At 44.7% G+C, this 22,809-nt stretch overlaps 3 protein-coding genes across 3 annotated transcripts in view; all 3 read left to right on the top strand.

Moving 5' to 3' along the window:
* Nucleotides 1-609: 609 nt before the first annotated feature.
* Nucleotides 610-8,463, top strand: LOC113817008 (uncharacterized). The gene is made up of 3 exons (XM_070128270.1): nucleotides 610-754; nucleotides 5,016-5,206; nucleotides 7,018-8,463. Exons 2-3 carry the CDS (start codon nucleotides 5,083-5,085, stop codon nucleotides 8,289-8,291), a joined length of 1,398 nt encoding a protein of 465 aa, XP_069984371.1. The 5' UTR covers nucleotides 610-754; nucleotides 5,016-5,082; the 3' UTR covers nucleotides 8,292-8,463.
* A 475-nt stretch (nucleotides 8,464-8,938) lies between these two features.
* On the top strand, nucleotides 8,939-21,258 carry LOC138863606 (uncharacterized). Its single transcript, XM_070128271.1, has 2 exons — nucleotides 8,939-8,950; nucleotides 19,803-21,258. The coding sequence occupies exon 2, from the start codon at nucleotides 19,985-19,987 to the stop codon at nucleotides 21,074-21,076; it is 1,092 nt and encodes a 363-aa protein (XP_069984372.1). The 5' UTR covers nucleotides 8,939-8,950; nucleotides 19,803-19,984; the 3' UTR covers nucleotides 21,077-21,258.
* A 152-nt stretch (nucleotides 21,259-21,410) lies between these two features.
* The window catches only part of LOC138863605 (uncharacterized), a 3,754-nt gene continuing 2,355 nt past the window's right edge, over nucleotides 21,411-22,809 (top strand). The window contains exon 1 of the mRNA XM_070128269.1: nucleotides 21,411-22,809. This exon is cut by the window's right edge and continues 419 nt beyond it. The gene's annotated coding sequence lies outside the window, so the exon portion shown is untranslated.

The raw sequence follows: 22,809 nt of genomic DNA, 5'->3' as shown, positions 1-22,809 counted from the left end.
TGAGGGGGAGAAAAAGGGGACATGTTTAAGGGTTGAAGAGAGAGGACGACTAGAAGCTGAGATGGAACGTTTAACTAGTCTTGTACAATGAGTTAGGCGAGGAGGAAGAGGGTCAGATACCGGGGAAGTAGTGATTGGAGCGTCTGGAACAACGGTGAAGATTGGGGTGTCTGGATTTAGAATGTCAGATTTGGATTGAGAGTAGAGAAAGGAAGAGATATTGGGGGAGAATAGAAACATCTTGGGAGGAAAGAGGAGGGGGGAGAGTGAAGGGCATTTTTAGAATAGGGAGAAAAAAATCAATGTGCTTCCTGTTTGGTTTCGCGTAAAGTGAGGCCAAATTTGAATCTGAGAATTGCCACTAAAGACAAAAAAATGAAGTGAAAAGGGTAAAGAGGGAAGAGCAAACGGAGTACCAAGGCCGTTCAGGACTTACGCAAAGCCGTCCTTCCATCCTGTCAGCAGGCTCACATTTCAGGATGTGGACAGGAGGAGGAGGTATGTGTGCTTTAGGTGTATATATGAAGGAGCAGTACCGTGTGAATGAACATGCGTTATTTTTTCGTTTAATCAATATATATTAGTTATTTTTCTACTTCCTGCAGTAGCGAAATAACGAATGGAGAAGCCAGTGTTTTCTATCGGAAGTCGCTCACGGGCAGACAAAGTACTCGGTGAATAGTAGTTTCCTCGTTTTCTCGCCTGTGACGTCCCCTCTACAGTTGTCCGCCCGCTTGCGTGGACAGGCCTTTAGGTAGGTAGCCGTTATCTATAAGTTTGTTCATAACACTATAATTTTGCGAGGGGGGGGGGTGTCAGTGGTCTTATATACCATATACACAAGGCTCCCCACATCAAGAAATACTTGCGGTTGTGGACTTCATATAGGCATTCACCTTCATTTACTATGGCAAATATGAATTACTTAATAATTATATGGATATACCGTTGAGAGAAATATGCGTTTAAAATAATTCATCATTGTTAAAAAATTATATATATATGGTTGGTTTTAACATCTAGGGGGACGTGTACGCTAAACAAACTACATTGTATCATCACTGTATGCAAACCAATAATGTGAGAGAAAGCGATGGTATACTGCAAAGTATACGGAGACAAATCACATGATTATTCAGTAACCTTGGTGGTTCTACAAGGTCTTGCTTGAAATTGCAGACCCAGTGATTGTGAATGAGTTCGAAGCAAGCACTGAAATGATCCTCACAGTGCTTCAAAAAATAATTAACTTGAATTTTAGATATATTTACTATATACACACATGTCTGTATAGTGGATACGTGAATATTGATAATTATGACATTATTTAATAATGAAATGGATACTACCGAAAATGTCATAATTCCGCTGTCATTTGTAGCTTGCAACTCATTGTCTCAGTTACCAATTGTCATGCGCACTGACATTTTGCGTTGAGGGAATCTGATATAACTTTAACGTACGAGAATAAAAAGGCACCACTGAACTTTCAGTCTTTAAAATCGATCTGGTTAAACACAGCACGCTAGAAATGCATCTGACCAGCAGAAAAGGAAATGAAAGGATGAAAAAACAATTGTTGGCAACCGGCACTGAGAAGAGAAAGGCGAGTAAACTATTCAACAAGACATTCGGAGGAGAAGTCAGACAGTTTCTTCCCAGCGACCGCTCGTTTCCGTTTCCCCTTGAATTTCGAAGTGAGTGAGTGTTTTTCTTGAATCAAATTTAGGATATTATATGAGGGTATTTTAGTCCTTCGGTGCCATCGATTGGTGAAGGAGTGGGAGCGATTCGAAAGTGGGGTTTGTGCTAGTCATCGTGCGTCTGCAGATAAATGTGCAGTGCGAGCGATGTACGAGAATTATCGTATGGGAACTGTCATGCAAGGTCCTTGGAACTGCATTCTGAATGAGGACGACCACGCCCACCTCTTCACCGCATAGCCACGCTCGTCGTCATTATTAGATGCACTAATTTAAAAGGTTATGCGATAATTTAACTGTAGCAAACGGGACCATCTGAACTTGGATTTTCTCCCGTATTGAAACAACTAGGTAAGAAAACACACGCACACGCAGGCACACAAACACACACACGCACACGCACACATATTCACAAAGCATAAAGATGATATGAAGGATATTGAGTACTGGAAAAGGTGACAATGTAGAAATTAAACTGAACGTAAGTAAGGAAAGAAAGGATAAGTAGAATTATGAGAGGGGATTACAGAAGCCGAAAAGATTTCTTTGATGGCATAAACTGGGAAATGAGAACCTTTATGTGCCATATTCAGAATTTTGCAGTCTATAAATAGGAAAATTCAAATTGATATAAAACTGAAGCAAGAAATGGTAAAAATGGTTTGTGATAAATGCAAGGAAATGGGAGAAAACAAGCAGCTCCTTTGGAAAAGATTCAGAAGACATAGATCTCAGGCAGCGTGTGAGATAAGTAGGAATAAATGAGTATATCCAAACCAAGAGGGAGGCGAAATTAGCATATAAACAATTAATGAACATCAACCAAAGCTCTTTTTGGAACTACATAAATAGTAAAAATATAAGTAGAGATCAAATTAGTGCCATCAAAGACAGTAATATTGTTTATACTGAAAAGGAAATGTGTGAAAACCTTATTGAAAAATTTCAGTGTTTCTTCAGGACCCATACTTTGAAATGGCAAATGCCCGCATAAACGTAAAGAACATCGAAAATGTTACCCTAAAAATAAGTAAATAAAAGATTACTGAAAGGATTACAGAAGGCCAAAGCAGAGGGACTAGATGAGATTTCTAGCTGGGTTCTCAGGGAATGTGCCGAACTACATACTCCTATTGTTAATACCCCAAAATTTAGTGACAAGGAAAACTATCAAAAATGTGAAAATTCGCGTTTGATAAAGTGTTTCCAAGAAGGCCGTTATGGAAAGTGGAACATCTAGGTGGAGAGAAAAGCAAACCTCTCGAATGGATGAATGACAGAACACCGTAATTAGAGGGGAGTACTGTACACGGTGACGAGTAGCTAGCGGAGTGCCTCAAGGATCAGCCTTGGCACCGATTTTGTTTACTATTTTGTCAATGATTTAAGGTCACCCATAAGCCCAGGTAATCATCTGAATGTGTGCAGACGACGCGAGAATACAAAAAAAAAGGATAACACAATCTTAGGCCAATGCCTCCAAAGTGACATTGAAAACTTGTTCATGTTAATTTGTTCTTGGAAAATGGAATTCAACACCGATAAATGCCACGCAAGTTTGGGTAAGGGAGAAATCGTCCACTATTCCAATATAAATCAGTAGACCCAACATCAAACACAACTGACTGGAAAAAAAGATTGGGTAATCATAACCAGAAACCTAAGCCCGAATGATCATATAAATGAAAAGGTCCATAAGATGATAGGACTGACTGCCAACATAAAGAGGCCATTCGTGTATGTGGACGAAGATATGGCAAAGAAAATAATTACAGCCATCATAAGACCTAGTCTAGAGTATCGTGCAGTGGCATGAAGTCCACGCCTAAAAAAAATATATAGACGCACTGGAAAGAGTTCAAAGAGCAGCCAGAAGATAAGCACCTGACTCAAAGAGACAAGCTAAGAAGATAGACTACAAAGATTAGGTCTTACTACTTTGGAAGGGGGCGAGGGGCATGTTTATGATGTTTGACGATGTTACAGGAAGAGTGAAGTTTAACAAAGATGACTATAATTCTGAGCACAAGAAAGACGAGAGGACACACTAAAAAGTTGAGGCGATAAAAATGTTCAAAAAATTAGTTTCCAAAACAGAACTATTGCAGCATGGAACACTAATTTAAAAGATGCGACAATTTAACTATAGCAAACGGGACCATCTGAAGTTGGCTTTTCTTCCGTATCGAAACAACCAGGTAAGAAAACACACACACACACACACACACATACACACGCACACACACGCACACACACACACACACACACACACACACACACACACACACACACACACACACACACACACACACCACATAAACCCCCCTTCAAACATACCACACACACACATCCACATACATAAACATCACACCCACGCACAAATAAACACACTGACATAAACAAACACACGAGCACAGAAAAAAAAACATATACAAACTCCACATACATGCACGAACACCACACTTGCACACACACGCACACAAGCACAGCACACGACAAACACAACACAAGCACATACATGCATATTGCATAATAACCATGACTAGCAGATATTCTACCGAAACCGCTCTCCCACGAACACTCCCGGATGCAGAGAAGGATCTTGCAGAGATTAGATATAGATAAGGATGGAACGACTTATGATAAGAGGCTATTTATTATGGCAAGCATACCCTGGAGTGTTGCATAAAGACAACAGTTTAACCTCATAGGCGATACCGATGAGACTGCCTTGCCTTTTGCTCTTTACCTGTAAGTACTGACCACTTCGTTCTGCAATTATGTTTTTAGTTTTGAAAAAAAATAATTTTCTTTTAATGGAATAAAGTGACTGTGGGTGGAGGGGATGATGATAATAATGAAGCAAGTGATAATAGTGACAAGAATAATGATGATAATGATAAAAAATAATAATGATGGTGATGATCCTAATAGTAAGAACACCAATCTAATACTAATTGTTACTGATACTGATAATGTTAATAAAAATAGTAATTATAATAATCATAACAATAATATTAATGATGATAATAATTATAATAATCATAATACTGATAATCATAATAGTATTACTAACAATAAGAAATGATAATATGATAATAATAATTGGTGATAATAATAATAATTAGTAATAATAATAATGGTAATAATAATAAACATAATGATAATAATAATAATAATAAAAAAGACAATAATAACAATAACAATAATAAATAATAATTGTAATCATGAGAAAACAACGATATGAAAACAATCACAAAAACGACGACCTGCCTCTCTTTCCCTCACTTCAACTTCCCAAATCCTTTCCAGACGAAGCAACATTCGAGAAAGAAGAAAGGAGAGGAAACGCCACCGCAACGAACCCCACAGAGCCAAGATGAAGGCGCCCTCGGGAGGCAAACAGATCACGAAGGCCTGGCTGGAGTTCATGCTGGCCGACTACGAGGGCAAGGAGCGGCCCGGCACGAAGGTCTCCGTCGTTGATTTCACCGTCAGCCAAGGTGGTTGTCGATGAGCGGGAAGTGAAGTGTGTGTGTGTGTGTGTGTGTGTGTGTGTGTGTGTGTGTGTGTGTGTGTGTGTGTGTGTGTGTGTGTGTGTGTGTGTGTGTGTGTTTGTGTGTGTGTGTGTGTTTGTGTGTGTGTGTGTGTTTATATATATATATATATATATATATATATATATATATATATATATATACATATACAGTCAGGGAGTGACAGAGAAAGAGTCTATCTATCTAGACTGATATCTATCTATATATATGTAAATAGATAGACAGACATAGATATATGAATATATAGATATGTATCCATATATATATATATATATATATATATATATATATATATATATATATATATACATACATATATATATATGCTGAAGGTTGGTGTAAAGACACCACTACACTCAACATTTTCAGTACCAGTATTATAGGCTTGCTATTAACCAATAATCCTTCTTGCAATTCCCCTAAGTCTCATGATTTTCCAAAGCGATTCGCAATGCAAACGCCCTCTTGAGATCGATGTAGGTTGTAAGCAGCCCAGAGTCAAAATCACAACGGCGTTCCATGACTCGAAGCGCAAGGGTATAGTTTATTGTGGACTTGCCAGGAGTGCACGCGCGCGCGGGCACGCACACACACACACACGCGCGCGCGCGCGCGGGTGGGTGCTTTACAGGCAGGGTGATGTGAAGCGATCGTGGGGTAGCACAGGTTGTGGTAAGTGTTGCATGCCTTCTTGCTTACCGCTGCTAATGATGGCTAGCCTATTGCAAAAAGAGGGAGCAGCTATGCTTAAGCCTCCCCCTGCCGGTTCAAGACGGGCCATCCCTGGAAACTGGTCACCTTGTGGTCTCAGGCTAAACTGCAAGGAATCTCGGAGCAGCAGGAAGCCCTAGAGACACAGAGCCATGGCCGTGTGTGTGGACACATCCTGGCTTTATACCAACTTCTTCCCCTCAACCTCCTGGGGTTAAAGAGCGGCTCAGAGGAGATAGGCCCTGCCAGTCCTCCCTCGGATATTAATTCTCCGGCAGCAAATTCGTATGAATGGGGTAGCCCACCCGAGGTTAAACCTCGGGAAGTTGTTCCAGGTGTATGGGACCTCTGCCTCCCCTGCTACTGTTGCCTCATAGAAAAGAGGACGGTATACAGTGGGGCCCAACTTCCGGCTGTTAGGTTCCCTAGGACTTTGCCCCACAGGCCTATCACTGGATTGGCGGGAAGCAGGCGGTATGAGTAACTCCTGTTCCCATCCTGCGCTCCAGCAGTTGCCCTCCCAACAGGATCCACAGCCCGCCTCACTTGTTGGGTGGGAGGGGCAGTACCCCTCTCCCCAGCATTTCCATTTACATGACTCATTGCCATTGCCAGTGAGTCTGTAATTAGCAGGGAGGAGGACTGACAAGACCCCCTCCCCTGAGCAGCCCATTTATCCCATGGAGCTGAGGGACAGGGCATGTCCACACACCGGTGGACCAAGACTCTATACCTCTACGGCCTCCTGTTGTTTCAAGATCACCCATAGCTTAGCCTGGGACTGCAAGGTGCCCAGTTTCCATGGGTGGCCACAAGGAGGCACTGCAGAAATCTCGATGGTAGAGAGGCCAAGAACTGGCTGCACCCTTTTTCGCACTAGGCTAGCCAGTGGTGTCAGCTGAAAGCGAGAAGGCATTCAAGCAGTTAACATTACGTTTGCTACCACACCATCGATTCACATCACCCTGAGCATGAAACAAGAAAAAGAACAATCAAGCAATACTGAAATGATAATATTTACATAAACGTAAGTATAAACCTTTCAGGAATTCCTCCCGGGGAAGGGTTTAATTCGGAACTAGTGCTAGTGGACATCACGGCAGAGATCGCGAGCGGGCAAGGAGAGGCCCAGGAGAAAATATACCACCTTGCCGCCAAGTTCCTCCACGCCGACCCCTTCTCCGCTGAAATGAACAAGAGGTTCCAGAGCCACATCAAAGAGTTTCTCATGTACTCGGAGGTGGTACACGAGCTCAACGCTTTCCTGGCTGCCAGGGTGCCGGAGGCGTCACCGATTTGTATCCCGAAGATGATTTACGGAAAGCAGAAAGGAAGCGAGTATGTGCTGGTGATGGAGAACATCAAGGTCGCTGGATATGTGACCAATGACAAGAGAAAAGGCCTTGACGTCGAACACGTCATGAGGGCTGTTGAGGAAATTGCAAAGCTCCATGCAGTGTCTTACGCCTACAACAAGTCTCACAACTTCCTCGAAAAGTTCCCATGTTACCAGTTCAAGGTGGAGGCGATTAATGTTATCCCGGCATTTCTGACCTGCAGCTTGAAGAATTGCGTTGCCTATCTGAAGACGGTGAAAGGCAAGGAAGAACTTGCACAGAAAGTTGAGAACTCAAATGCCATTTTATCCAAGAAATTTCACGCTCTTTTCGACGATTTCGGAAACGAGTGCCTCTGCCATGGGGATTTCTGGAACTGCAACATTATGTACAAACACAAACAGCATGAAGACGGCCAAGAACAGATCCTTGAAGGACTTAAACTTATCGACTGGGGGAACTCTGGATGGATAAATCCCATATTCGACCTCCAGTACCTGCTTCACACCTCAACCACGCTAGAACTAAGGAAAACCCACATCGACGACCTCCTGCATAAGTACCACACCCTCTTTACGTCCCTCACCACTAAGCTTGGGGCACCCTTGCCCCACTACGACTACACCGCCTTCCGGGAAGACTGGGACCGTACAGCCATCTATGGGTTTACCTTGGGTAACATGCTCATCCAGGGAACCCTCAGCACAACGAACCCCGCAAATAAACCTCGAGGACCCTCCATTCTTGACCACGGTGCTTTCACGCCCATTAGACTCATAGTGAACGGCTTCAAGACGGGCATGGCGAAACTCGTCGGACCAATCATCTCAGGGCCGAATGGTGGCAAGTACATGGAGAAATTCTTGGGAGGAATTCTGAAGCCCATACAGAAGGAACTTTTATCTGGAACGAATGAAGTAATGAATACGAGGCTGCTTGAGATCTTGTGTGAGGCAGATGAGAAAGGTCTCTTTGACGAGTAACGGATATTGCGAAAGAAAACGAAAATGTACAAATGCTTGTCTGCTGAGATAATTGGAAGGATAAATACATTTGTTCGATAAATTACCATTGGGGTTGATATGACAAAGGCATGATTTATGGACATGTGTTTTTTTTTTTCTGTAATTTAAATAAATAGACTAACAACGGAAACCCTGAAGGATTTTCTTTGCATTCCAGATATTTAAGTTATGACTTGATGTGTACTGAAGAATGGGGAAAGAGAGAGAGGGGGTGGGGAGAGAAAGTGAGAGGAGGAAAGAAAGAAAAGAGGAAAGAGGAAGAGAGAAGGTTGGAGGGAGGAAGAGATAGAGAGGGGGGGGGGCGAAAAGGAAGTTAGAGGAGAGGAGGGAAATGAGACGAGGCAAGGAGGGATGTAAGGAGAGAGAGAGAGGGAGAGCTGGAAAAGGAGATGGGAGAGGAGGGGGAGAGAAGAGGAGAAAGGAAGAGGGAAGGAAGGAGAGAGAGAGAGATTAAGGAAAGAGGGATATAGAAATAAAGAAAGAGATAGAGGAAAGAGGGATAGAGAGATAAAGATAAAGAGAGGAAAGAGGGATAGAGAGAGTGATGAAGAATAGTTGCTACAGTCCTAACGATCCCCTTTCTCCTTCTAGGGAAGGATGACCACGCCCCTCTACAGGTCCGAGGGAATGGGAGCGGACTGATTTCCTGATAAACTGTTCCTTATCCCTTATCAGTAAGGTTCGAGTCTCGCGCATATGGGTAAGGCGTATGTCTCGATTGCCAGTGAGTCGAGCCATGCGACACGCATCTGTGGTCTCCAGTTAATCCAGCGAGATGAAATTCTGCCTTGTCCTCGAGCGTTCACCAATGGACTCCTGGGCTGCATCGAGTGTTACACGCTTAAATGAGTCCCAAAGGGCTACAGGGGCTGTCAGATTTTAAGGCACTCTTCAGAGACTGCTGCAGCAAAGCTCCGTGAGTTGCCACAACCAATCTATGGTACTATCACAGAACTCGGCACTCCGGTAAACCCTGCAGCTCTGGAGGATCCCCCAGCGAGTGCTAATAAGGATGCAGTCAAACTCATTGGCCTCAGAACTTGCATCGCTATACCAAGCCCAGAGGTATGGGTTGGAGTGCTGACATCATGAGACAGAAATCCTCATTCGCTGATTAATGGTTAATGGTTAAAAAGCAAAATAAATGTCCTAGACATCTAAGGTCATATAGCACTATAGGAAAGTATATTAAAGGAGGGGTGACGGGTGATAGTTGCTATGCCTCAACTACCTAGAGTTATCTTGAAAGGTTAAAGATGGATAAAGTTGCTGTGTGAATGGGCTATGGTGGGTTTAGGTAAGGGGATTACATGTGATTCACGTGTGTATCGAGGAGGGAGTGGAAATGATAGAGGGAATGGAGGGAGGGAGAATGTACGTATAGATGGAGTTGAGAGGGGTGGGTTGTGTTGGGAGGGAGTAGGAGGAAGTGGTGTAGGGGGAATATGAGCAGGAGGAGGATGGGTGTCGGGAGGATGGATATCTTCTGTAATTGAAGTTGAGGGGGATGATTGTGTTGGGAGGGAGTAGGAGGAATATGAGTTGGAGGAGGATTGACATCGGTAGTATTAGGAGGATTAGCACATGTGCGTGTTTGTGCAGGGCAGTTTGATCGGTTATGACCGGGTTGGGCATCGGTCTGTGGAGCGGCAGTGTTTGGCAGGATGTCCAAAGCGCCAACAGTTTTGACATTGACGGGGGAGAGGTTGGTATGGTCGAACAGGTAGGGACAGTCCACCAATAGAGATACGAAAGGGAAGGTCATGTGTAGTGAAAGTAATTTTGGCAATGTAGGTGGATTTCTTTCAATGACCTTTAGGAATGGAGTAACACTGTACTGATATCACATCGCGGTCTTTAAGGCAGCCGAGTAAGTACTTTCCACAATCTGACCAATCGATATTCATAGGGCAGCTTGCTGGGGAGATAAAGATAGTTCCAGTACAAGTATTAAGAGTTGGATGTTCTGCAGGAATGGGACTGCCAGAGAAATTAGTTAGATTTGATAGTGCTTCAGCTTCAGTTTCAGATACAATTGTAACGAGACGGGAACGATCGGGTCGGGTAAGGAAAGGGACTCTGCCCACTTGCTCTTGGAGATATTGTTGAAAGAGAAGGGTGTTGTCTGAGTAAGGATCTGTAGGGGGGATCACGAAAAATCGGTCACATTTGGCTGGGCTAAATAGAGTATTTAAGATATAGGTAGAGTTGTGGATGGTAGAAGGACGGGGACGTGTGGAAGAGGGAGTATTGTTGAAGGGTTAGTATTATGGTGAGATGGAGAATAAAGCTGTAAGGTAGTAATAAGGGAAAATGAGGTGAATGAGGAAGAAGGCTGTGGGGGTAGAGCTGTTGAAGTTGGGAGAGTAGGAGTCTCGACTTGGGTGGATAATGCACTAATAGGCATTGAGTAGTGGGTAGTACAGTTCAGTTCAGTTAGATTTGCGAAGTCATGCTTCGCCCGGGCCTTTTCTCTGGAGTGGCCCGGCCTGCGTTATTTCTAGTTAACTCAGATGTTTTCTTTGAACTGCATGCTTACCGCGGTGGCTGGATTGCAAGCAAGCGATCCAGCTGCCACGGAGAAAGCATGTTGCACACCCTTTTTACCAGCCCGGCGGCTGTGGTGGGTGGTCCCTGCCTCAGAAATTGTGTGTACACAATTCTGCAAGTAATGTAACAGGGTGGCGTTAGGCTCGCCGCAGTGTTTACATGACCTCCCAGTCTCATTGTCAATAATTTGCCAAGCGCATTGGAAACTTAGTCTTACAGCGTTTTAAGCAGGGAAAGTTCTTGCCTGAAATCTCAAGCGTTTTTCTTGCTAACTCAAGCATTTCGCTTGCTTTCTCAAGCGACCTCCGTAGATGGCTTGACTTGCGCTTGCTAAGTCAAGCGGTGTACCGTCACCATGGCAACGGCGTCGGTCGCGTACCGTACTGGTCACGATCCTTCGAATACGGGCGTTAGCCAGGAACTCCGCTTATTATCTTATCAGATAAATAATTTTTTTCACGGTATCTGATTCTGTAATTTTCTTAAAATCATATTCAAAGAATTTGAAACTAACTGAAAACGAAAGGAGGTAATGGAGATTATGGGTATAAAAAGTTATACTTATGAATAATAAATGATTATAAGACGAACAATTTCCTCTTATTGTTAAACTTCCCGTCTTTCTAAATCGAGAATATATCAGCTATTTTATGAAATAAAGAATATTTCAAGTGAAAAAGTCTGAGAAATTCTGGCAACATTCTTCTGTTGATATTGTATTCGATGATTTGTTATATTTAACCTCATAAAATCGGATAAATGGGAATGGGTAGGCCTATATTTTAATTCAAGGATATTCATTTGTTTTGATAACGCGTCAGAATGAAAGGGCTGTCAATCGGAAGAGTTTCATTGTTTTAGAGGCACTTTATATGAATATAGGCGAATGGTTAATGGTTAATGGTTAAGATAAATGTGCTAGACATCTAAGGTCATATAGCACTATAGGAAAGTATAGTAAAGAGGGATGTCAGGTGATAGTTGTTACGTGTCAACTATCTAGAATAGTGTTGAGAGGTTGAAGATGAGGGAAAAGATTATGGTGGTTTAGGTAAGGGAGTTAGATCAAGTGAAGGATATTTATGTGTCTGAGGAAGGAGAACAGGTTGTCGAGGCAGAAGCTGTGAGATTCTGTAAGGATGTCTGATATGTTGGGAGGTCGGTGAAGGGAGGATAGGTGTGGAAAAGCAGAGAATACGTGCTGTATTAAAGCGTGGACAGGACAAGAGAATGTGTGGGACTGAAAGAAGGATGTTACATAGAGGACATAGGGGCGGGTCTAAGCGTGACATCAGATAGGCATGTGTTAAGCGAGTGTGGCCAATACGTAATCGTGCGAGGGCAGTCTCCCAACGTCTGTTTTTGTGAAATGGAGCTGACCAAGAGGAGATTGATGGTTTTACGGTATGTAATTTATTGTTGTGGAGTCTTGACCAAAAAGATTGCCATCGGGTATACAAGAAAGTCTTAAAGTGGGGGTAATAATCCGTAGCTGGAATATGTGAGAAGCGTTGTTGAGGTGATGTGGACATTGCGGCATATCGTGCAAGAGTATCTCTGCCTGTTCATTGCCAGGGATTCCAACATGGCTGGGTACCCAGCAAAATCTGACAGATTTGTGACGTGTGGATAGATAGAACAACCAGTTCTGGATCTTACAGACAAGGGGATTGGTCGAGTGCATTGACTTTATGAGGGTTAAAGAATTACGGGAGTCAGTAAAAATAGTAAAAGAGGAAGAGGTGGATGAATATATGCGTCTTAAGGCAAAAAGGAGTGCATATAGTTCTGTAGTAAGGACACTAGATTCAGGAGGGAGGGTGTATTTGAAGTGCAATTTGGGAATGTTACTGCGAATCCAGCTCCTGAGATGGATTTGGAACCGTCAGTGTAAACATGAATGCTGGAGGAATGAATTGACACATGGTCAAGGAAATGAGCGAGAAGGATATAGGGGGGAATATCTGATTTTGGTGGGTCAGGGAAAACTGAGGAGCAAATACAGGGGTTAGGTATAAGCCATGGAGGAATGGAATGGACAGACAGTGGGAGAGGTCGGAGATGAGGGAAGGGGGAATGGGAGAGGAGGGTATCCATGCGTACGGGGAGAGGAATTGGTAAACGTGGAGAAGAGGTAAAGGTATGAAGTAAGGATTGTGGAATAGTTAGTTTGGTAAGGGAAAATTGGTGAAATCGAGCATAGCATCGGAGAGAGAGAAGGGCTCGACGTCGAGAGAGGGACGGCATGCCTGATTCAGTATATAGGCTCTCAACTGGAGAGGAGCGGAAGGCGCCTAGGGCTAAGCGGAGACCGCTGTGGTGGACTGTTATCAAGGTGAGCAAGAAGAGAGGTTGAGGCAGAGGAGTAGATATGGCATCCATAATCTAGAGTGGAGAGAATCAAAGTAACATGAAGATGGAGGAGAGTTTTGCGATCTGAGCCCCAGGAGATATGAGAAAGCGTTTGTAAGATTCGGAGGCGACGTTGAGCTTTTTCTTTGATATACAAGATATGGTCTCGCCAGGACAATTTGGAATCAAATATAACGCCTAGGAATTTGCCAGAAGACCGGTATTGGAGTGGAGCATTATATAAGAAGAGTGGGGGTTTGGGGACCGTGCGTGAGCGAGAGAAAAGGATGGGGAAAGATTTAGAGGTAGAGAAGCGAAAGCCATGGTTGGTGGCCCAAGAAGTTACTGATGTTATTGCAGACTGAAGGAATTGACAGAGATCTGGTATGGATGTGCCAGATGCATAGATGGTTAAGTCATCAACATATAGTGATGCTCTGGCTCCTGGTGGTAGGACTGAGACTATGTCATTTACAGCAAGAAGGAATAAAGTGGTACTAAGCACACTTCCTTGTGGGACGCCTTCGAATTGAGGAAAAGATGATGAAGTGGAAGAGGCAATCTTGACCTGGAAAGTACGTTTAGAAAGGAAGGATTTAATGAAAACACCCATGTTTCCACGTAGAGAGGACAATTGTTGGAGGATATGGTATCGCCATGTGGTGTCATATGCTTTTTCTAGATCAAAGAAAATAGCTAATACAGATTCATGGCGTGCAAATGCTGATGTAATGTATGTCTCGAAATGGGCAAGTGGGTCTGCTGTACTTCGGGCACGTCGGAAACCAAACTGGGAAGGGGAAAGGAGATTATGAGATTCTAGGTACCATATTAAACGGAAGTTAACCATTCGTTCTAGTATGCACAAGCAGCTAGTTAGAGCTATGGGGCGGTAATTTTGGGGTAGGGTACCTGATTTATTGGGTTTTAAGAAAGGTAGGATGAGAGCATCACGCCAATGAGAAGGAAAATTTCCTGACGTCCATATGTGGTTGAAAATAGTTAAAAGGAAGGATAGAGAGGAAGATGGGAGGTGTCGGAGCATACGATAGTGAATACCATCAGGGCCTTCATGAGTGTTGCGGCAGGACTGTAATGCAGCGTTGAGTTCAGAAGAAGAAAAAGGAGCATTATAGGACTTATCAGAGGATAGGGTGAAGGTAATAGGGGTGCGTTCCTTGATGGTTTTAATGGAAGAAAAGTGTGGGGAAAGGTGAGAGCCACTACTGACCTGGCTGAAATAGTTGCCCAGTTCATTAGCTACTTTGACAGGCTCAGAGATGAGAATATCTCGAATATGGAGGACGGATGCAGGATGGGGGGGATGTTTGCCTGATAATTTATGGATCCGTCGCCAAACAGCTGAAATAGATGTAGAAGATGTAATTGAGGAAACATAATTTTGCCAGCTATTTGTTTTGCTGTTTTCAATTGTACGGCGAAGATGGGCAGATGCTCTTTTAAAGGAAATAAGGGCTGATAGCTGGTGAGGGATGCCTCATTTGTAGCGATAGCTGTTCCAGACTGCTCGTTTTAAGCGGAGCGCTTTGGTGCAATCAGAATTCCACCATGGAACACATTTAGAAGTATAGGGTCTTGAAGTTCGAGGAATGGCTGTATAAGCAGCTCTTAGGATCGTGGTTGTAAAACAATGTAGCATATCTGAAATGGACGGTAAGGGGGGTGGAGGGATAGGTATAGTAGAGAGTGAAGTGAAAGTATGCCAGTCAGCTCTATCAAAGCACCAGCGTGGAGGATTAGGAAGTGGTACATATGAAGTAGGAGAAAGGAGTATTGGGAAGTGGTCACTATAGGGGAAGTGGTCTAGAACTGACCAATGGAAATCTAGATGTAAAGTAGGAGAGCATAGAGAGAGGTCAAGGCATGGAAAGGATTGTGTGCGCATGTCAAAGTGTGTGGGGCGATCTGAATTAAGAATAATTAGGTTATTTGTGAAGAGGAAGCGTTCTAGAGATCGGCCTCGGGAGTTGGTGGTAGAGTCACCCCACAGTGTGGCGGCAGTTGAAATCACCAACTATGAGGAAAGGTGGTTGGAGTTGGGAAATTAGAGTCTCAAAGGCAGTAAAGTCAATGGGATGGGATGGGGAGAAGTAGACTGAAATCACTGTGATCCAGCGGCGAAGAAAGATGCGAATAGCTGTGCACGGGACAGAAGTTTGTATGGGAGGTATGACATAAGGTGTTTTATGATGGATAAGTATAGACGAGACATAAAGGGTGTGTGGGGAAGAGATAAAATGGTAATTGGGAATTGGAATAGGAGGGTGTGTGAGGAAAGTCTCCTGGAGGCAGATAATAGATGGATTATGAGAAGCAAGGATATGACATAGGTCTGATATATGAGAGCGGAAACCGCGAATATTCCAATGTAGGAGAGCTATATCCTAGTTGATTTATGAATGATAACACATGTACGTGTTGGGGAATTTGAAGGGGAAGGAGCTAGGGGGTGTAAAGGAGAGATATTAGGAGGTAGGGAGTCTGGAGAAGGGCATTGTTGTGCCATGAGTGATTCTCGTGTGTATCCGGGAGGGAGTGCAAAGGATAGAGGGGATGGAGGGAGGGAGAATGTGCCTATAGTTGGGGTTGAAGGGGGTGGGTTGTGTTGGGAGGGGGTAGATGTGTGGGGAGTATTAGTGTTAGGAGGATGAATATCGGAAGGATGGATAGTTGGAGTTGAAGGGGATGTGTTGCCTTGGGAGGGATTAGGAGGAAAGGGTGTAGGGGTGCTGTGAGTAAGAGGGGGATGCATATCAGGAGGATGGGTATTGGGGGGATGGATATCAGTGGTGGTTGGGATTGAGGGGGTTAGGTTGTGTTGAGAGGGAGTAGGAGGAAGGGGTGTAGGGGGAATATTAGTAGGAGGGGTATGAATATCGGCAACCACTTCAAGTGTGGAAGGAGCATGAGTTATGGGATCTTGTGTCTCAAGCATATAGCTTTGAATGTCATCCATTGTTTCTGCAGTGGAGTTTGTTGGAGAGTTTTGTGAGAAGGTAATTGTTTCTGCAATGGAATTGGTTGGAGAGTTTTGTGGAATAAAGGTTTTCTCATGAGGGGGGGAAGAGGAGACTGGTGTCTCAGGAACAAAGGTATAGGTAGGTGGAGGTGATTGTGCTGTAGGGGAAGAAGGGTTAGAACGTTTAGTCTGTCTACTGCGGGTAGTGCGGGGAGGGAGAGGGGTTGGTGTTGGGGCTGTAGTTGAGATAGGAGCTGTGGTTGAGATTGGGGTGTCTGGGTTTAGAGTGGCAAAGGAATTGGTCTGAGAGGTGTAGAATGTAGAAGTGGAAATGGGGACATTTTGGGGTGGAGGGGGAAGGGCTGAGCGAACGATGTTGCTAGAATATGGAGTATGAGAGAAACCTTGTCGACGTGCTTCCTGTCTGGCTTCACGTAAAGTGAGACCATTTTTGTATCTGAGAGTTGCTACCTCAGATTCAAACTTGTAAGTGGGACAGCCTCTATAAAATACATTATGGGGGCCGCCTCAGTTAGCACATGTTCGTGTTTGTGCTGAGCAGTTTGGTCGATTATGGCACATATGGGGCATCGGTCTGTGGAACGGCAATGTTTGGCAGGATGTCCAAAGCGCCAACAGTTTTGACATTGACGGGGAGGGGGTTGGTATGGTCGAACAGGGGGGGATTGTCCACCAATGTAGATACGTAAGGGAAGGTCATGTGTACGGAAGGTAATTTTGGCAATATTGGTCGGATTCTTTCGTTGACCTTTAGGAGGAATGGTGTAGCAATGTACTGATTTCACATCTTGGTCTTTGAGGCATCCTAATAAGTCTTCTCCACGGTCTGACCAATCTTTGGCATCGACTGGGTAGTTTGCTGGGGAGAGAGAGACAGTTCCGGTACAGGTATTAAGGGTTGGATGAGGTTCTGCAGGAATGGGGTTGCCAGAATGATCAGTTAAATTTGACAGTGCTATAGATTCAGTTTCTGATCTGACTGTTACCAGACGGGAGCGATCGCGTCTGTTATAAAAAGGGACTCTGCCTACTTGTTTTTGGAGGCATTGTTGAAAGAGAAGAGTGTTGCCTGAGTAAGGAGCTGTAGCAGGGATCACGAAAAATCGGTCCCATTTAGCTGGGCTAAACAGAGTATTTAAGATATCTGTAGGGTTGGTGGTGGTGGATGGTCGGGGACGTGTGGAAGAGGGAGTATTACGAAATGATGGAGAATAAGGTTGCAAGGTAGTAATAAGGGAGGATTGGTTGTTTGATGAAGGTTGCAGGGATGGAGTTGAATTTGAGGAAGTTGGGTGGGTAGGAATGTCTTCTGGAGATTGATTCTCTGCTTGGGTGGATAATGTACTAGTAGGCATTGAGGAGTGGGCAGTAGTTTCAGTGTTCGGAGCCGTGGTCAAAGGAGAGCCTGGGTTAGGGCTATTTGATAAAGGGGCTAGCCTCATAGCCTCTAATAAAGGGATTACATTTTCATTACTGGTCATGGGGAACCTGGATTATGTAAATAGGCCTAATCGGTCCACCTCCTTTCGCTACTGAAGATAAGGGCTAGATTAGTCAGGAGTACCGTGCCCATAGTTCCCGCAGGCCGTTCAGGACTGGCACTTGGTCAGCCTTTCATCCTCTCAGCACGGCTCTCACACCTTAGGAAGTAGATAGCAGAAGGGGATGGAGAAGAGACGGAAACAAAAGCTGAAGAGGAAAAAGACCATGCAAAATCAGTTGAGTCGAGGGCTGAGGCCCTAGGCAGGGGAGATCCCTGTATTGGGTCTCAGTCTTCGTCTCCTAAGCCCCCCCACGACAACAACGGGCAAGGGATTGGGGGGGTGAATATAGGCGAAAATATTGCGCTTTGTTAAGATGTTTAGGTAGATTTACTCTGTCATCTTGATACGGCGCTAGCTTGTCGGTTGTTTTGATTTGCGGGCTCAAACTGTTACCAACCGCAGGTGAAATAAACTCCACCCTCGACTTGTGCATGTTATCTCTTTCCGAGATTGTTGGTGGGAATATTGCTTTTAAAACCCAAGTATGTATATTCGTGTGTTATTTTAATATTTCTATGCTCATCAAGGACTGTTATGATTTGTACTTTATAAAAAGACATTTCCACATGTCTCGCATCACTGAAGAGGGCCTGCCTGCCTTGGAAAGCATTTTAAGCAGGGAACGGTACAGCGCTTGGCAAGAATTCTTGCCAAGCGCTCCCCTGCTTAAAACGCTTTTAGTCTGAATAGTAAGACTTCGGTACTTCTTTTTGTATTTGGAGGAAGGGCCAGTGGCTCATAGCCTGAAGCATCTGAGTACCACTTGGCAGCGAGCGATTTTGTGATGTTTTCTCTATGTGCTTCCTGGAGGACCGCACACGCTGCAGCTTTGGTACCTTGGCTCAGTCCCCTTCGGCTGGGTTTAACGATCATGGAGGATGGGGGCATACCCCTGCCCTTTTCGGCTAGTTTATCACCAAGCTCGTTCCCTTGTATGCCTATGTGGCTTGGGAAGTGGGTAGTAGTTGTAGTGTTCAGAGTCGTGGTCAAAGGGGAGCCTGGGGTCGGGGAGCCGTGAGACTTTGAACTTGTGGGGCTATTTGATGAAGGGGCAAGCCTCATTACCTCTAATATGGGCATCACTTCTTCATTACTGGCCATGGGAAGCCTTGACTATGTTGGGGAAATAAACAGTCCACCCGTCAGGGTCCCCTTAAGGGATAAGGGCTATACAACAAAACTGGGGAATACCGTGCCCATGATTCCCTCAGGCCGTTCAGGACTGGCACAGTCAGCCTTTCATCCTTTCAGCACAGCTCTTGCACCTTAGGAAGTAGATAGTAGAAGGGGTTGGAGAAGGGACGGAAACAAAAAGCTGGAGGAAAAACATGCAAAATTAGTTGAGTCGATGGCTGAGGCCCTAGGCAGGGGAGATCCCTGCATTGGGTCTCCGTCTCCTAACCCCCCCCCCCCTCAACGACAACAACGGGCAAGAGATTGGGGGGAGGGCATCATTCGCTGGCACTTAGCAAAATCTTGGAGGAGGACGCTGTTCTCGCTACTGAGATCAGTTCCTGAGCCATGGGGACTAATACACATCTTGTAGCTGGCTCGATCATAGCCGGATACTGCATTGAAGTCGCCCAGTGCAATGCGAATGTCTCACCGGGGCAGCTGTCTGCCAGAGATGTGAGTTTGGTGTAGAATGCTTCTTTTTCATCGAGTTTGCAAATATTGGTAGGACTGTACACAGCAGTAAGATATAAAGCCAAAAGCATGCTTCGGTCTCAGTGACATAATATGCTTGTTCACCGGATAAACCCCTTTTATTTAAAGTTCAAGTCGGAAATGTCCAAAACGGTTTATTTTCACATCGTATTGTGGGTTTAATATTCTATCTCTCTCTCTCTCTCTCTCTCTCTACACACACACACAGATACACACACACACACACACATCTTCATATATGTATATGTATATATGCATAGTATATATATTTATGTGTGTGAAAATAGAAACAACAGTCAGACGACACTGCAGCAACAATATTCATATAAATGAAAGTATATACCTTTCTTTCAGGAATTCCTCCCGGGGAAGGGTTTAATTCGGAACTAGTGCTAGTGGACATCACGGCAGAGATCGCGAGCGGGCAAGGAGAGGCCCAGGAGAAAACATACCACCTTGCCGCCAAGTTCCTCCACGCGGACGCCTTCACCGCTGAAATTCACAGGAGGCTCCAGAGCCACATCAAAGAGTTTCTCATGTACTCGGAGGTAGTACACGAGCTCAACGCTTTCCTGGCTGCCAGGGTGCCGGAGGCGTCACCGATTTGTATCCCGAAGATGATTTACGGAAAGCAGAAAGGAAGCGAGTATGTGCTGGTGATGGAGAACATCAAGGCCGCTGGATATGTGACCAATGACAAGAGAAAAGGCCTTGACGTCGAACACATCATGAGGGCTGTTGAGGAAATTGCAAAGCTCCATGCAGTGTCTTACGCCTACAACAAGTCTCACAATTTCCTCGAAAAGTTCCCATGTTACCAGTTCAAGGCCGAGACGATTAGTGTTATCCCCCCATTTCTAGCCTGCAGCTTGAAAAATTGCGTTGCCTATCTGAAGACGGTGAAAGGCAAGGAAGAACTTGCGGAGAAAGTTGAGAACTCAAATGCCATTTTGTCCAAGAAATTTCACGCTCTTTTCGACGATTTCGGGAACCAGTGCCTCTGCCATGGGGATTTCTGGAACTGCAACATTATGTACAAACACAAACAACATGAAGACGGCCAAGAACAGATCCTTGAAGGACTCAAACTCATCGACTGGGGGAACTCTGGATGGGTAAATCCCATGTTCGACCTCCAGTACCTGCTTCATACCACAACCACGCTAGAACTAAGGAAAGCCCACATCGACGACCTCCTGCATAAGTACCACACCCTCTTTACGTCCCTCACCACTAAGCTTGGGGCACCCTTGCCCCACTACGACTACACCGCCTTCCGGGAAGACTGGGACCGCACAGCCATCTATGGGTTCACCGTGGGTATCATACTCACCCAAGGAACTCTTAGTACAACGAACCCCGCGGCTAAAGTCCCAGGACCCTCCATGCTCGACCACGGAGCCTTCACGCCCATCAGACTTGTAGTAAACGGCTTCAAGACGGGCATGGCGAAGCTCCTCGGGCCGATCATGTCTTGGCCGAATGGTGGCAAGTACATGGAGAAATTCTTGGCTGGAATTCTGAAGCCAGTACAGAAGGAACTTTTATCTGGAACGAATGAAGTTATGAATGCGAGGCTACTTGAGCTCCTGTGTGAGGCAGATGAGAAAGGTCTCTTTGACGAGTAACGGATATTGCGAAAGTAAACGAAAATGTACAAATGCTTGTCTGCTGAGATAATTGGAAGGATAAATACATTTGTTCGATAAATTACCATTGGGGTTGATATGACAAAGGCATGATTTATGGACATGTGTTTTTATTTATTTTTATTTTTTTGTAATTTAAATAAATAGACTAACAACGGAAACCCAGAAGGATTTTGTTTGCATCCCAGATGTTAAAGTTATGACTTGGGGGTGAGTGTGCGGTAGGGAAAGAAGGGGTGGAACGTTTAGTCTGTCTGCTGTGGGTAGTGCGAGGAGGGAGAGGGGGCAGTGCTGGGACCGTAGATGAGATTGGAGCTGTAGTTGAGATTGGAGTATCTGGGCTTAGAGTGGCAAAAGAATTTGACTGGGGGAGGTAGAATGTAGAAATGGAAGTTGGGAAGTAAGTAGGTATAGGGGAGGGTGTAGGAACATCTTGAGGTGGAGGGGAGGGGTAGAGAGAGCGACATATATAGAGGAGGGAGTATAAGAGAAACGTTGTCGACGTGCTTCCTGTCTGGCTTCATGTAGAGTGAAACCATTTTTGTATTTGAGGGTCGCTACCTCAGACTCGAACTTGTAAGTGGGACAGCCTCTATAAACTCCATTATGGGGGCCGCCGCAGTTAGCACATGTACGTGTTTGTGCAGGGCAGTTTAATCGGTTATGACCGGGTTGGGCATCGGTCTGTGGAGCGGCAGTGTTTGGCAGGATGTCCAAAGCGCCAAGTTTTGACATTGACGGGGAAGGGGTTGGTATGGTCGAACAGGTAGGGACAGTCCACCAATAGAGATACGAAAGGGAAGGTCATGTGTAGTGAAAGTAATTTTGGCAATGTAGGTGGATTTCTTTCAATGACCTTTAGGAATGGAGTAACACTGTACTGATATCACATCGCGGTCTTTAAGGCAGCCGAGTAAGTACTTTCCACAATCTGACCAATCGATATTCATAGGGCAGCTTGCTGGGGAGATAAAGATAGTTCCAGTACAAGTATCAAGAGTTGGATGAGGTTCTGCAGGAATCGGATTGCCAGAGAAATTAGATTTGATAGTGCTATAGCTTCAGTTTTAGATATAACTGTAACGAGACGGGAACGATCGGGTCGGGTAAGGAAGGGGACTCTGCCCACTTGCTCTTGGAGATATTGTTGTAAGAGATAGGTGTTGTCTGAGTAAGGATCTGTAGGGGGGATCACGAAAAATCGGTCACATTTGGCTGGGCTAAATAGAGTATTTAAGATATAGGTAGAGTTGTGGATGGTAGAAGGACGGGGACGTGTGGAAGAGGGAGTATTGTTGAAGGGGTTAGTATTACGGTGTGGAGAATAAGGTTGTAAGGTAGTAATAAGGGAAAATGAGGTGAATGGGGAAGAAGGCTGTGGGGGTAGAGCTGATGAAGTTGAAGTTGGGAGAGTAGGAGTCTCGACTTGGGTGGATAATGCACTAATAGGCATTGAGTAGTGGACAGTAGTTGTAGTGTTCAGAGTCGTGGTCAAAGGGGAACCTGGGGTCGGGGAGCCGTGAGACTTTGAACTTGTGGGGCTATTTGATGAAGGGGCAAGCCTCATTACCTCTAATATGGGCATCGCTTCTTCATTACTGGCCATGGGAAGCCTTGCCTATGTTGGGGAAATAAACAGTCCACCCGTCAGGGTCCCCTTGAGGGATAAGGGCTATACAACAAAACTGGGGAATACCGTGCCCATGATTCCC

This window comes from Penaeus vannamei, chromosome 12 (assembly GCF_042767895.1).
Source record: "Penaeus vannamei isolate JL-2024 chromosome 12, ASM4276789v1, whole genome shotgun sequence".
Lineage (NCBI taxonomy): Eukaryota > Metazoa > Arthropoda > Malacostraca > Decapoda > Penaeidae > Penaeus > Penaeus vannamei.
Note: the sequence above shows the minus strand (reverse complement) of the source record. Positions and strands in the feature narration are given on the sequence as shown.